The 15,419-nt window shown below is 53.1% G+C and overlaps 4 protein-coding genes across 4 annotated transcripts; all 4 read right to left on the bottom strand.

Annotated features, from left to right (window-relative positions):
- Positions 1-1,275: 1,275 nt before the first annotated feature.
- On the bottom strand, positions 1,276-3,965 carry A1O3_06596 (uncharacterized protein; the record flags this gene model as incomplete). Its single annotated transcript, XM_007736714.1, has 2 exons — positions 1,276-1,419; positions 1,482-3,965. The coding sequence occupies 2 exons, from the start codon at positions 3,963-3,965 to the stop codon at positions 1,276-1,278; spliced, it is 2,628 nt and encodes an 875-aa protein (XP_007734904.1).
- A 1,306-nt stretch (positions 3,966-5,271) lies between these two features.
- A1O3_06595 (conidiophore development protein hymA) lies at positions 5,272-6,569 on the bottom strand (the record flags this gene model as incomplete). The annotated part of the gene is made up of 4 exons (XM_007736713.1): positions 5,272-5,727; positions 5,796-6,289; positions 6,347-6,407; positions 6,462-6,569. 4 exons carry the CDS (start codon positions 6,567-6,569, stop codon positions 5,272-5,274), a joined length of 1,119 nt encoding a protein of 372 aa, XP_007734903.1.
- Positions 6,570-7,165: 596 nt separating this feature from the next.
- On the bottom strand, positions 7,166-8,368 carry A1O3_06594 (uncharacterized protein; the record flags this gene model as incomplete). The annotated part of the gene is made up of 2 exons (XM_007736712.1): positions 7,166-7,828; positions 7,883-8,368. 2 exons carry the CDS (start codon positions 8,366-8,368, stop codon positions 7,166-7,168), a joined length of 1,149 nt encoding a protein of 382 aa, XP_007734902.1.
- A 510-nt stretch (positions 8,369-8,878) lies between these two features.
- Positions 8,879-15,260, bottom strand: A1O3_06593 (uncharacterized protein; the record flags this gene model as incomplete). Its single annotated transcript, XM_007736711.1, has 2 exons — positions 8,879-15,095; positions 15,151-15,260. 2 exons carry the CDS (start codon positions 15,258-15,260, stop codon positions 8,879-8,881), a joined length of 6,327 nt encoding a protein of 2,108 aa, XP_007734901.1.
- Between the last annotated feature and the right edge of the window lie 159 nt (positions 15,261-15,419).

The raw sequence follows: 15,419 nt of genomic DNA, 5'->3' as shown, positions 1-15,419 counted from the left end.
GGTAGAGAGGGTTGATGGAGGGTGCAGGGTGCGATCGGGGAAGGAGGCCAGGAGGCGAGGAGGCGAGCAGGAGGAGGGTTCCTAAGGCGTAGGGGAGGGGCTCCTAAGGCAGCCACAGGGACTCGGAGGTTGAATCAAAGGTGTCGAGGCCGCCAAAAGTGACCGATAACACTTGTCACAACCATCGAAGGGCTTGTCAAGCCCTTTGGCCATCGACGGATTCGATCGGTAGCTTGGTGGATAGCACGATAGTAGGAACAACGACAGCCTTGATGGTCTGTCTCGGTCTCGGTTGTCTTGTCTGTCTGTCTTGTCTGCCTGTCTACCTCTTCTCTTCTCCTGATTGTTCCTGGTGCCCTCTATCCTCTATCCGTACTTCTCATGCTGGCCAGGCACTGCAGGATTTTCGTCGCCCCGGCTGTGGCGTGAGTGTGCACACTGCACAGTATTCTGCTGCTCCTCCGAAGTTGTTTTTCCAGCCGAGGCCACTGCCGGAGGGTCCAGGCCGCAGGAGGATGGATGGATGGGATGGATGGTATGGGAGAGGTGGGACGAGCCTGTCGTTGGTCGTTGGTTGGGTTTTGGCCGGTGTTTGAGTTAAGAGAATGAGCTGGTTCCGGCCCACGAATGGGAAAGTTGTAGGCTTGGAAGCGCCTCAGGAACCTGCAGCCACCCGCCTAACAACAACCACCATTTCATAGTACATAATTGCAGCTGGGGAGCGCTCCTTGCTGTCTCTTCCGTGGGTATTTTATTTCGGCTGCACTAGAGGAAACCGTCTCCAGCCGCAGACCACATCAATCATCAATCATCAATCCACAATCACAGAGCCAGGCAAGCTTGACAATGAAATGAATACTATGCATAGCCTTCCGTCGGCTAGCAATACCACGTCGACGGCTTCACTGGTGCTGAATTTACTACGGTACTTTGATCTGACACTGCTCTGTATACCTAGCTAGACAAACCCCTTCCAAGTTGTACTAGGTACCTAAGGTAGGTACAATATTTAATGTCGAGATTAGGGGCCAATGCTATTATTGCTTCTACCTGGACCATAACCGTGCTTTGTGGTCATTCCTTTGGGATCAGAGTGACACCCACTAGGTGCCCACCAGTAAGTAGAATGTGTAGGTACGATCGTGAGGAAGCGCCTTTGGGTATCTCCTGTGAACGCCGTAGCCAAAAACATCCCCAGCTATGCCCGCATGAATTACTGACATGTCCACTATTCCAATCCAAGGTTGCTCATCCAGTCATGTTTGTTCTTCGTATTTACAACGCCAGCCCGGTTCCATCCCCTGTCCATCGGTATAGGGCGAGCACTTCACGCCTCCAGTGTTGCTGCTCAGCCAGGTCTTCTGGGACACGTCCGCGAACTTGCTGCAGAGCTGAGCGCATCACCTTTCGGAAATTTCGCTATTATTATCATTCCCGTCAGCACAAGTCCTTTTGCACACAACAGAGCCGCATCTACTTACCTGGTATTGAGTGTCCAGTGTAGCGACACAGGCCTCGTGGGCGCGGACAATCGTCTCGCAGGCCTTCACTACATCTGGACTCACGTCCCCCTGAAGTTTGTCCGCGAAGAGCAGCAGCAAGAAACTACCCTGGAGCAGATACACGCCGAAGAAAAAGGGCATGAAGCTCAGATCAGGGTCGTCCTCGATAATTTCCGCAACCGCCTCCGCGGCACTCACGGCGTGTCCGGTCGCAGTTACAAAAGACTGCGAGGAGATCCAGAGATCGTTGTCGTCAAGCAAGGCAATAGGGTCCCATTTGCCCGTCAAGAGAATATGGAGCACGTGCATAATATGGGTGCCATAGGCCACGACGGTCTTGGTTTGCAGAACCAGCTCGGAAGCATTGTGTGACTCGTTGGTTCCCGCAGAAACCACCGACGGCGTCACAACATCATTGTGGGTGGTCTCTGCGACATGACCCCCCGAAGCTTCAAAGTCTTTGAGACTCTGTCCGTATGACTCAAGCTGTTGAGTGATTTCGTCGGTGTGCTCGTCCCAATTTTTGGGCTGATTCGCCCTCGGACCGAACCGAGGCCGATTGCGGGCATGGTTGAGATCGAGGATCTCGCCCAAAATAACCATCAGAGGCAAGAAATACCCGAACACGCTATGGGAGGTGCATTCGATGTTCAGCCCTCGCCTCCGATGTTTGGGATCCGATGCCTTGTCAAACCGTCCCGCCTGGAAGACGTCATCATCTAGTGGCTGCAATAGATTCTCGCATTCCTTATTGAGGAAGACCATGGGTCGATTGTAGCACAGGGCCAGATGACGATCTTGCATGTACAAGAGCCACCAGGCCCGCCTTCGCTCTTCCCTTTCCTCTTCAGACACATAGCCCACAGCCTTGCGATGGGTGCCATCCAGAGAGCCATTCCGGTTCTCGATCGAACTGTCTGCGGGGTTGATGCCAGCATCAGTCTCCTCGCCATCCTGCCCCGGAGGATTGGGCGGCAGTTCACGCCCTAGCCTAATCTCGCGAGCAAGTGACCAAGCGGCATTCCACCATCTAAGGCTCGCGGCCTTGCGTTCACTTGCGGAAACTACCGTAGCCAAATGGATATAGGTAGCCAAGTTGTCAATCTGTGATCGGTCTACTCCAGGTACACCAGAGTACGTCGGCACGACCAACGCAGCGAGTCCGGCGTCCTTGGGAGGCAACTGAGGGTAGTTCGAATTGGGCGTCGCCGCAGAAGTGTTGGGATGGCTGTGGATTAAAGGCTTGAGCATGTTAATCGTCAATTCCAGCAATCGTTGACAGATCCGTGCCCGCGCATCCAACTGGGTCGTGAGGAAGGCGGCGTCGCTCGTCTGGGCTGCTATCCAGAGCATGCTAGCAAGCAAGGCAGGAGTACAAGGTCGAGGATCAGTTGGATGAAGGATGGACTTCTTTCGAAAAATGTATCCGAGGACATATGGATTGGCCGGCCTTAAATATGCGGACGTTGAGCTTGTGAAGTATTGCTCTAGGAGATCGCAGGCGAGAGCTTGAGGGATGATAGACTCGATGTGGGGGAGAAGAGGTAGAAGAACAGGGTATCTCAATGATTCTGTGATAGGAGGCTGTGCTGGTAGAGGTTCGCTGATGAACATGGGAGACGTGAGAGCCAGCCAATCCGGCGATTCAACCATGGGTGCTTTGCCCATGAAGGCCACTGAATAATCATCTCCCAGAGGAAAGCCGAAGCCTTGGACTGCTCCCGGAACGTGCATAGAGTCTAGTGTCGACGTCGGATAGGCTTGGTTTGAGACCGCAAAATCCATGCTCCTACTCTGTGCCATTTGAGAGGCCATCGACGCATCCAGCTCGTGCATTTGCCCAACATTTGCCATGCTCATTCCGGGCGTGGGATCAAACCCGGTAAAGAACGAATCTGGGTGGTGATTGGCCTGAAAGTTGCTGTTCGCAGGCGGATTGCTGGAGGACACAGCGCCACCGTCGACTATACCATCTCGGCCAGAGTAGGACGTAATCGAGTACTTTCGGGGACGTGCCGGCTGGGCAATGGCAGAATGATTGCTTGTTGCGGCCTGAGGTGTTGCGTAACTCGTCTCCTCAGCTTGCTCCATTTCTTTCTTGGGGGCCCTCCCTCTCTTCTTGTGAACTCGCGCATACTCGCAGACTAAGGAGCTGTCGGTGCAATGCGCACACGGCTGCTTCCCGTCACATTTGGTGCGCAACTGGTTGCACTGGTCGCAGGCGCGACTGATCCGGCGCCGGACTGCCCCTCGGTCAGTCGAATCGGTGCCATCGAGTTCCGACTCGCTTCTCTTCCGGCCGGCTTGGAAATTCCCCTTGTCGTAAGGCAGAGGGTCTGGGTGAGTGAGTGAGGAGAGGTGTCGAGGTTGAGAGGATATCGTGTCTGGCTGCGGATAGTCATGGTATTCGGAGTAGCTGGTACTGGTACTGGCACGGGTTTGTGGGGGGATACGGCTGAGCATATTGGCGGCAATGGCGACGGCGACGGCGACGGCGACAGTGGCGAAGATTCACCAATGTCATGTCTCGCGATGCCTTTACCCAACGGCGACGGCCCAAGAGCAATAAAGTATCTCTGAACAGAGTGTAAAGAAAGTCTAGTCCGTGGCGACGGCGACGGTGACCCGGGTGGAGAATTTTGCTCACATGAGAGAGAGCCCGCACCCACCGCGGTGACTAGGACGCCGAGTACGGGCACGGGCTTAGGGGCACGGGCACGCCTAGACCAGCTGGGAATCAGCAGGCACGAGGCTCGCGAGCTTCAGGACAGGCGGGAGCAAGGCCAGTCATCTATCCGTACCCATGAAGCAGGCAGGTAGTAATATATGTTATATGTGCATGCTACCCATTATTTGGCAAGGACTATGTAGTAACTCGCAGTTTTTTCAGCTTGGAAGATGTTCTTGTTCTTGTTCTTGTTCTTGTTCTTGTTCTTGTTCTTGTTCTTGTTCTGTACAATTTTGGTCTGTTGGAACAACGCTGGACTAGCTCACAGAAACAGCCCAGGCATCGTCATCTGTGCCTGATGGGCTGTATGTGTATGTACAGTACGGAGTACATACAGAACATACCTACTACTACTAAATCGTCCCTACCTAGCAACCCTAGAGGCGGGAGGCAAGCGACTGGATGCAGCATGTACAGTGTAGCGCCCGCCGGGGAATTTCTATTCACTGCCACTGTGGAGAGCGATGGAGAAACGAGCGGGGAGCCGATTGCCTGTCCTCAATCGAGGATTGTGAGCGGCATGCCCGGTCTAGTTTTCGGTCGGGTTTGTTGGCTTGGTCGGGATCTCTAGGGCTGGAATTAAATGTGACGGCGTCAATGAATGACTCTTGTTTGGTCTGCTAGCATTGCTTCTTCTTCTTCTTCTTCTGCTTCTTCTGCGGTCAGTAATACAGCCAACCAACCAACCAACCAATCGATCAACCAATCAATCAACCAATCAATCAACCAATCCACATGGCGGTCTTGAGTCATTCAATCATCCGGACATTGACCTGACCCCTAGGGAACACCAGTAAACGCCAGGAAATACAGTCATGTCTTTCGTTTGGTGGCAAGAAACTTCGACTTGGTCGCTGCAGTGTAGTAGATGCCGCCTCCAATGCCCGCCAATGTCACAACCAACCAGCCAGCAGTACAGTGACCGCTTGAAGAAGAAAAAGGCAGCGCCGGCCGGGCTGATGAGTACCCTTTTCAGGCACCGACCGGACCCGATCGATCACTGCTTGCTCCCTTCCGCTTCTATACCCCGACAAAAGCCAATTACGCCCCTTCCTCGGGCAGATTCTCAATCTGCCGGAGCAAAAAGCTCTTCTCGTCGAGGAATTGGTCGTCGTCGGCGCGGCCTTCCAGAAAGCCGGGCAGGAACCTGAGTAGCCGGCCGCGGTTCTTAATCAAGATTCTCTTGACTTCATCGCTTTTGTTCGGGTTGGCCACAAACACCTTGAAGACGTGGAAGGCTTCGTACTGGACCATTCTCCGGTCGTCCTTCAGGAGATTCATCGTCAATTTGAGGTTTTCCCCGCTTGCAACATATTGGGTCATGATCACGTAGTTCGCGCGGTCCAGGAGGAGTTCACCGAGGAGCTTGATGGACTGCCGCTTCGTAACGTAAGACGAAGACAGTAGAAGGGTTGGATTGTAATGTGATTTGAAGAAGAGGTCGTAATTCGTTGCCAAGTATTGCGAGACCAGTTGTTTGTGCTTGGTCAAGATTTCCTAGCCGCAACTATCAGTCCGTTCCTTTTGTTTCATATTTCCTTCACTGCCTTGGATTTCAGACGTACCCTAAAAGTCGTAAATGCATCCGCGCTGACTTCGAAGCTGCCTTTATTGATCCAGCTGAAAAAGTTCCAGAACACGCCCTTGCCGCTCTGTCTGCGGCTGACGTCGACATCCTTCAGCTGCACCGCCTTCTCCCCCGGCCCGGATTCGTCGTATAATATTACCGCGGCAATGGTGTCGTACTGTAGTGCTTGTCGGAGGATTGTCCCGCAAGGCATGGCGCTCTGCGGATACTCGTATCCGCGACATAACTCGACGATGATTTCGGGCCGTTGCAGGACGAGGTAGGATATTGCCGAAGGATCGGACGAGCCCGACTGCGAACTCGAGGAACTGTTTGGAGACTTGAAGCGGAGGATGTGGGAAAAAATGATCTGGGCGTCTTTGCGCGCTTCGAAGGGGAGGAGGCGGACCGACTTGGCGAGCTCGAACAGGATGTCCTCTTGGATGATGCAGTGCACAAGCTGATGCACTTGCTCAGGACTGCAGTCGGCTTCTGGTCGTCGTTAGAACATGGCTATAGCCCAGTGACCACTGCCTCAGGGGCTCTGACCGGGCGTTCCTTGTACAATCAATTTCATCTGTGACATGTGCTTCGCGACATCTTCCTCCACCTGCGGCTCGCTTTATCAGACGACACAATGACGGCGGTTTGGCGGTATGGGTACCTTTGAATTCGGATTCGGCTCCGCCAATTTAATCAGGAGATCCTTCAGTGACCTGGCGATCTCGGCTGGCTGCTTCTGTCGTCCTCGTCCTCCAAAGAGAAAGGCCATCGTGACCGAGGGTGAGGGTGAGGGGGCGCACCGCGCCGGCCGTATGGAGCGAGCAGGCTGTGTGCACGATTTGTGCTGGAAGTGTAAGGAGTAGATTGAGATTTATGATACAAATGGGGGTTGGTAGTGGCACGGTGGCGCTTGATGTTGCCTTGTGGTCTCCTCGACCGCTGTCGCTGTCAGGTGGCTGTGGCTCTCCAGAGTCCAAGGCACCGCACCGCATGGCGTCTCCATGTTTGCGTTCTCGGTCGATTGGGCAACAAGCGCCAAGCCCAGCTGGATCATTGGAGATAAAATAGATTAGATTAGATTAGATTAGATCAGATCAAACTGTGCCAGATTAGATCCAGATCGGCAAGAGGCATTATGCAGCTGGCCTGGCCAGAATCATATAATATGATCTATTACTCTAATCCGTACGATGATTTCTTGTTCTAGAAGTGCACAAAAGCCCGGCTTCCAGGAGTATCGTCCTGCCAGCAGCATGACATCCCCGCCAATTACCACAACTATATGTCAATAAGCCCCTATGTCAAGCGCGTCTCGCCTCGTCTCTGTGTCTCGACCGTCGGACACAGACCCAGGTACTCTTCTTCCTAGCGCTTCTTCACCTGCGCTGAACCGTCTGGCACTCCTGTACTCCGTGCAACCGCATCATCCTTCTCTTCCAGTGGCGTCTTCGACCCTGAAATAATCGCATGATCAAGCTCCGTCGCTGCTTCTTCTACCCTGCTGTTCTTCCTGTCTCGCTCACGGTGAAACTCATCGTGTGGCTTGCCTTGGAACCTTTTGCGCACAGTTTCGATCATCTTGGCAAACCAGTAAAAGTTGAGAGAGTTCAGAACCAGATTACAAGTCAGGTAGACACCAGCCAGCCAGAAAGGAATGGCTTCAGTATGAGAACCGGTGAACTTCATAACCTCTGATTGTGCGACAATGCAGCTATTGTCACCTAGACACAGTTGGCCATCTCTTGGCACGAAAATGGACGAGTGTGGCGAGCTGCGTATTTCTCGGAGCACTGGACTTGTGCCGTTTAAATGCATAGTGTGCCAGACATCTTGATAGACTCGGAGAGACTGGTAGGTGCCCCAGAGGAGTCGGCAGCCGAAGAATGACGACAGAAGCAACATGCCATTATACCACTGGAGTTTGGATCCGGTCTTGTTGAGTTTATCGCAGAACCAGTGAATGTTCAGGAAGGGGGAGGATAGTTCGTAGAGGATAAAGACTGGGCCGTAATAATTGCAAAAGGGTCTCTGCGTTCGCTCGTCAGCTTGATTAAGAAGGCGCATCATACTTTTGACACATACGAAGCCCAGTGAGAATACTGCGAGGGCCGTCACTGCATGTGCCCAGATGCCAGGACCGAAGATCCTGAGATACCGAGTGCTCACGACGAGGTCCCAAACAAAATAGCCCGTGGCAAAGCCCTGGATCAGCCCCGAAGCTCCTGTGTAGCCATAAATCCGCTCGATTGCGCTGTTTTGCATGTCATATCGCTCTTCATCTCTGAACATCACCCACAGGGCTAGGCCGTTGATCAAGCACGACTGCACAAGAGACACCACATGCACATCCCAGTTGATGCGCGTCCGCCGCGTGAGTTTGGGATAGATCTCGGGAAAGAGGAATGCCGACAAAACAGGTGACAGGATGGACTGTGTTATTTGATAGAAGGCGAAGGCGAAAATGACCTCGTGGACATGGTATGGGAAGGTCGGGAGATAGAGCGCGTCGCTGTAGGGCTTGACCAGGTCAACGAGCCACGGCGGTGGAGGAGGGAAAGGGTCGATCATCGCGAGAGCTAGAAGGCGAGTCTTGACAGAGGCAGGCGGGCATCAAACTGGCTAGGTGTCTCGTACTCCCATACCATTTGAGCAGTTGCGTAGGAGAGAAGAAGGATCTGAGCACTCGGCAACCCAGGTGGATGAAGAGGATGGACGCAGAGCCAGAGTGGGCAGCGTCGGCAGCGTGGCAGGCGACCTCGTGAGGATCGAGGGAGCAAATCAGAGAGCGCAATGACGAGTCAGGTTGATGAATTGTTGGGGAAGGCTGTCGGCTAATAAGGGGCTAAAGGGGCCAAGGCTTACATAGGTAGGCTGCCACCCTGACTGAGTAGTAAGTACTACGAGTATTGTATCAATAGTTATTCCCACACAGACCCCATATCACGTTCAATTAACAAAACCTATTTCGCCGTTCACTCTGCATAATCCTCCTCATTGCCCGATCGCTGAACGCTCATTCCCAAGTGCCGCTGAACATACAACGCCAGCCTGTCCAACCCACTTCCACTCCTGCCTCACTCATCTCTGCATCTCCTGCGCCGTCATGAGGAAATATTCCTGTGCTTCCCCTGCGCTCTCCCGAGCTCCTGCCGTCAATGGCTCACTTCCGAGCCCACTGTCGCTCCCATGGTACTTGAATCCGTGCTCTGTCATGCGAGGCGGAGGCTGGAGGTCGGAGAGCTCGTCTGCCATAGCAACTGGTGTCTCCAACCCGTCAAGCGTGGTCATGGCCATCGAATTGTCTTGACCTGCGTTGACCTGCCCAGAGTCGGCTGAGGTCCCATGCAGGACCAGGGCTGTTTCTGTTGCGTCCCCTACGTCGTCCTCGTCTTCCTCTGCAATGCTCTCAGACTGACCATTGACAGTCCCCACAATACTACTGGCGCAGCTTGTCGACCGTCTACTGTGCCCGCTCAGGGAGCTTCCTGTCCCATACGTCATGCTGTCACTGTACATGACACTGGTGTCGAAGCTGGTCCTCCTCTCAGTGTCTGCATCAGTCTCGCCATCATCTTCACTGTCCTCGTGCTCAAGGTTGAAATTCTCCTTGTCGGTCAGGTCAGAAGAGACCCCGTTCCAGCTCGCTTTGCGCCCGTTGAGATAGCTGCTAGGGTTGCTCTTGACCGAATGGCTTCGCTTCAGGCTGACCAACCCGGTCGACTTGGGCACGGGAGCGAGCATCATTGCCATCTCAGGAGTGTTTCGGCCTCGATTGCCTGTGACGTGACTGGTGCTGAGAATCCGGCGATCAACCGCTGACGTCCTTGGAGTTACGGACGCCTTGACATTCATTCCAAATGGCGCTCTCTTTTTCAACGCTATACCCACAGCGCTGCCAATCGCCGAGTTCCCGCCCTTGACGGAAGTTCTGGCTGTCACTGTGCTGGCCGTGCTGGGCACCCTCTTGAGACTCATGGATGCATCTCTCTCCGCTGGTGTCATTTTAGATCTTCCTGTTGGTCTCGAGCTCTTTTTCACTGCTCGCGCTTGGTTGACGAGGCCTTCTAGAATGCGCCGCTCTAGAACCTCGGCTCTAGCATTCATCTCCTGCATCTCCTCTTGTCGTATCTGCAATGCAGTCTCCAGTTTCGCCACATCTCGCGTCAACCGCTTGGTTTGTCCGCTGAGCTCCTCCTGTTCTTGCCTTAGCACTGCCATGGAGTCCATGAGGGCATTTTTCTGTTCATTGAGAGCCACGATATCTGCCTCCACCTTCTCCTTTTGAGCTGTCCGTTTTTCCAAAGCAATGGCCGCTTCCATGGCTTCAGCAGCTTTAGATTCGTGGTGTTCAGCCATAAGTCTCGCTTGGGTGGTGACCATGCTGGCAATCTCGGCTGCTGTCGAGACCACTTGCTGATGGATATCGTCAAGCTTGGACATGTTGGCCAAGGAAGCCTGCGTGTCTTTATGCTGGTCTTCAATCCCCACAAACATCTCCTTAGCCTCAGTCGCGTGAGCAAGCAGACTGTCCAACTTATTCTGGACTTCATCATCGTTATATTCTTTCTGGGCGGACGCTTCCTGGACGACAGGAGGGTTGGAAGTAGCCGAGGGTAGAGCTGGGAGCAAGGGTGGAATGGCCGCCGGGATGGAGTCGACACCTATTTTGATCTCTTCAGTCACTCGTGCGAAGCTCTCCGTCTGTTGCTGAGAGTGCTCATAGTGCTGGCTGACAACTCCCAATACCTCGCGGATTGCTGCCAGAATAGCTGGCTGATGTTCTGCCACCGAACTCTCCAATCTCGTAACTGTAACGAATGCTTTGGCTAGTTCCTCCCGCGTCACACCGTGTTCGAATGCATTTGCAGTACGAAGGCCGTCCAGTTTGAGGTTGGACTCTTCAATCGAGCTGAAGACGGTCTTGGAATCCTCAGAGACTCGTTCCGAGCTTTCCGTGATCGTCAAGCCCAGAGTGTCCATGAGGGACTTGAGATCATCCACTACAGCTTTTGTGCTGTTGGTAGCTTCGAGGTGTGCGCTGTCACGGTCTTCAAGTGCACTCAGCTTGGCGTCACTCAGGAGCTGTGCGTCGTCGTACTTGGACATCAGCTCGTTAAATCTGTCCTCGATGGTCATCTTAATTTCGGAACCCGTCTCTTCGTGTTTGGTGAACAGGGTTGCGTCTCGCTCCTCCATCTCGGCTTTGCTGCTGGAATGGTGCTCCATGTGCCGCTCGAGCTCACTCTTGATCATTTCTGACATTTCTGCAATGCTGGAAGCAGTAGCATACTTGCTCATGTCATCGTGATGCATCCCAAGCACCTTGTTCAACTCCACGATGCCATCTGCACTGCCTTCCACTTTGCCAATTAACTCGTCCCGGAGGTCGCCAATCACGTTCTTGACATCATCAATTTTCGTGGCCAGTCCACCATGTTCGATCTTCCGAGCCTCGAAAGCCTGGGCAGTGAGGCCGTTGTCAGCCTCGAATTGTTCGCGGAAAGCCTTGAGATCGTTTTTCAGATCTGCAAGGTCCTCCTTGCTTGGAAGCACATCGGAATCCGGGACCTTGATAGCATCAATCTGGCATTTGATATCCATGCACAATGTCTCTACGACTTGCAAGTCAGTCTTATCGATGGCCTTGTCAGCTGAATGGCTGCTGTCGATCTTCGACTTGACATCTTCGACGCTGCCCTGAACATCCTTCAACATAAGCTCGATCAGGGTGAAGTCTTCCTTGCTAGAGTCTTCGCAGGCTCTGGTCGCAGTTTCCTCGACAGTCATTTTGATGTCTTTCAGAATGACTTCAAGGGCACCAATCTGAGTTGACTTGGCCAGAGGCTCCTCGGCATCTGGAGAGAGCACTTCGTCCAGCTCGGCTTTCAAATTGCGTAGCAAGGTCTCGATTGCATCGGTGTCTTCCTTCGAGGCCGCATTCTCTGGTATAGTGGCTTCTGGCGGAGGGGCATCACGAATTTGACTAACCACGTCGTTGACTTGATTGATAGCAGTGTGTAAGCCGTCCAGGTCATCTTTGTGAACGTGAGAGCCATCTTGCTTAGACCGGTGGACCGATTCTTCCACCTGATGAATCGCGTCATAGATCTCGTTCATATCATCTTTGTGCACCCGTACTTCCGTGGGCGCAGGTGGTGCAGTCATTCCGTCCAGTGCTTCGACTTTGATTCTCAACTGGGTGATCATGACTTTCAATCCTTCTATCTCGGTTGAGATGCGATTTTGATCATGAACTACCATCTCTTGGCCTCTGGCCGTGTTTGTCTCAGAGCCCTCACTCTGTTTGTCATAAAGGGTCGCAATGTCAGCGCGAACCTCCTCGATTCCTGTCTTCAATGCATCCAGTATTTCATAGCTCGTGCTCAGATCCACAGGGCGGTCGGTTAACTTCTGAATGTCCGCTCTGATGCCATCGACACCATCCTGAAAAGCGTCGAGCAGCTCACTGGTGTTGGACAGAATGCTTTCGTTGCCATCCGCTTTGGGCACCGTTCGAGAGTATTCGAGCCCTTCTCGGATCACCTCCAGCACCTCATCGCGGTTTAGTGAGGAGCCGCTCTTGATCAGTGTACCTGCCAGAGTTGTTCTCATGTGTTCCAACTCTTCCTTGACAAGGCGAACAACATCCTCGCTGTTGCTGCTGAGAGATGACTGCCTTTCGTCGGATAGGTCTCGAATAGCATCCAGGATTTCATCCTTGTCAGAGAGGACGTTGCTCATCGCCATGCTCTTGCTGATTGTGTCCCGGAGATGTTCAAACTCCTTCTCCATGGCATCTAGAAGCTCGGGTGTGTTGGGAGCGCTACTACTGCGATCGGGAACGTTCTTGTCGATGTCGGCTTGCATGGCAGCAAAGCCAGCCTTGACAGTGTCAATAATCTCATCCTTGCCGGTGACGTCTGCGGCACGATCCACGTAGCTCACGATCTCGGCTCTGAGATCTTCAAGACCGTCCTTGAGAGCATCGAGTACCTGCTCGGTGTCCTTCCCGCTCGCAGCGGAGTATTGTTGAAACTCTGTCTTCATGCTGCCCAAGAACTCGTGCATGGCATCAATAACGCGTTCGCCCATTCCTCCGAGCGGATTTTGTTCGCCTTCGAGGCAAGCCCTGATGGCATCAAAGAGATCTTCACGATTGAACTCAATTTCCTTGGAATTAGGTTCTTGGTGTGAAAGACCCTCCCTTACTGCATCGATGAGATGCTCTTTGGCAGTCTTGTCCTGTTGTGCCAACCCTTCACGGACGGCTTCATGCACGTCTTCTCGTGTCAGGCTATTGCCAGTGTCCTCCTTATGATGGACGTTGGGCCATTCAAAGCTTTCCAGGCATTGCTGGACAGCTGACAGCACGTCATCTCGAGAGATCATAGCCGGGATTGCAAGGTCAGGGAGCGTGAATTCCGCCAATCCTTTCCGAACAGCTTCAAGTACATCCTCGTAGGTGGCGCCTGTGTCCCTGGCAGTTTGTTGCTGAGGTTGATATGCCTTAAGACCCTCCTTGAGAGTCTCCAATATCTCATCTCGCTCGAGTCCGAAGTGCTCGAGTGCGATTTCGGGCTTGCAGTCCTCCCATGCTTCTCTGATTGCAGCAAGCAACTCCTCTCTCTCAGCAACTGGATCCTTTGCTCCTTCTTCGCGAGGGCGAGGCATTTGAGAGAGCACCCCCTGGACGGCCTGAATGATCTCCTGAGTGTCGACTGGTGGATGGGACTTGTCCAAAGAACGGCGCCTGTTGTCCTGCACAATCCGATGCATATGATCTTTGAGTTCTGCAAGACCTTGCTGGACAATCGCTGCAACTTCAACTTGCATAGCTGCATGAGTCTCACTGCTGTTTCCCTTGTCTGGGATGGAAGACTGTTCCAATTTTCTTCCAAGCTCGCGGCCCATCCCAAGCACTTCGCCTCTTAATTCACGGACCAGGACTTTGACCTCATTTGTGAGGCCGCCACCTTGAGCCATGGACTGCTTGACACTTTTCAGCATCTTCATCACTTCCTCATTAACAGATTCAGAACTCGATTTGGCCAGAGTTCCTGTCCTGGCATCTCCGTCGAGGTAGATCTCCAGATTTGAAGGCCCTTTGCCAGTCTCGTTGCCTCCTGAGCGGACAAGAGCTTTCGACCCTGACTCCTCTTTCATTTCCTTCATGAATAGCAGGATATCCTCGAGTTTCGACATCATGGCAGGGTCTATCGAGACCGGTGCAGATGGGCTCGATTTTGAATGAACAAGTGTTTGGGTTTTGACTGCTTCAAGGGTGTTCATGATCTTGTCCTGCCCGTCACGAGTGGCCATCTCCCGAAGAACTTTCTCCAAGAGAGCAATGCTGGCCGCGCCATCCACGCAAGCAATGGAGGGTGAGGCAGTCAAGTCTCGATCAAGAGCCATGGAGAAAGATGTTGGACTCCCAAGGCGCGGCAAGCCGAAGCTTTTGGGCCGTGGAGAGCCGTTATGAGCTTTATCGTCGAGATACAGTCCCAGATTTGGCGTAGACCTATTCACCTCTGGCGAGGGAAGTAGTCGAGCATCAAGCTTGCTGAACTTGTTCTCAAGCCCCGTGACAAGTTCACGCAGACTATTACGGATGTCCTCATCTCGTGCTGTAGTGGCTTCTTTCAAACTCATAAGGTCACCGTAGTTGTCCTTGCTTCTCTTATTCAGGCTTGCCATCTCCTTCTGGACGCTCGCAATTAAGTTGGTCAGGCTCAGTATCTGAGAAGAGAGGACATCGAATGAGAAAGATGGTTGGACTGGTGGAGATGCTCCATTGGTGATATCTCCCAGAGGCGCCGCATCTTGCTTGTTCCTGATTGTCTGCAGAGCCAATATATTTGACGCAGGTGGCGTGTTTTCAACCTCTTTGGACCTTGATCCATTCCTATCGGCGGGTGTCGGAGTTTCTGATCTCGGTCGCACTGGGCCACGTTCGGAGGACCGACTGCTACGGAAGTCTTCGAAGTCCACGAACTTAGCGGTTCGGAGGCCTTTGTCGGGAGATCGTCGTTCCAGGGAGTCGCTCAGTCTGATTCCACCAGGACTTTGTATATTTTGCGTTCGCCGATTGTGTGCTCGCATGATGTTACGGTCGGGTGAAAGCGGTGGAGGATTGGTTGTGTACGCGCTGGGCGCATTCTCTCGTGCTCTGGCCGTGATGAGAGCGGCGGCTTCCTCAATGCGTTTAGAGGTGTTAGATCTGGTCACTGGGCTGCCTGGTACACCAGGATTCAGCGGAAGTGGTGGAGGCGCTCTATCAGGGTCTGAACTGTCCCACCTGTGTTGTGCATCAATATTTGTACACTCGGCTGGTTTACCCAACAGGGACTCACATGGGCACGGAGCTCCTACCAGACTCCGAAAATGAGTGTTGGTGCTTCACCATTCGAGACTCAGCACGGTCCCGCGAAGCGTCTCTCGAACTGGTTGAGTAGGCAGACATGGTGGTCAATGCCTTGTGGGGAACCTTCTTAGCAATGCTGTCAGTTAAGATGAACGTCCTCGATGTTCATGTTGCAACTGTATTGATCGTTCTCCAGCAGCAGAATTCGGTGCTTATTACAAATGTGACGACCAAGATCAAGCAATGGTATAGGAGTAG

The sequence above is a fragment of the Capronia epimyces genome (assembly GCF_000585565.1).
Source record: "Capronia epimyces CBS 606.96 chromosome Unknown aczIQ-supercont1.5, whole genome shotgun sequence".
Taxonomy (NCBI): Eukaryota; Fungi; Ascomycota; class Eurotiomycetes; order Chaetothyriales; family Herpotrichiellaceae; genus Capronia; species Capronia epimyces.
Note: the sequence above shows the minus strand (reverse complement) of the source record. Positions and strands in the feature narration are given on the sequence as shown.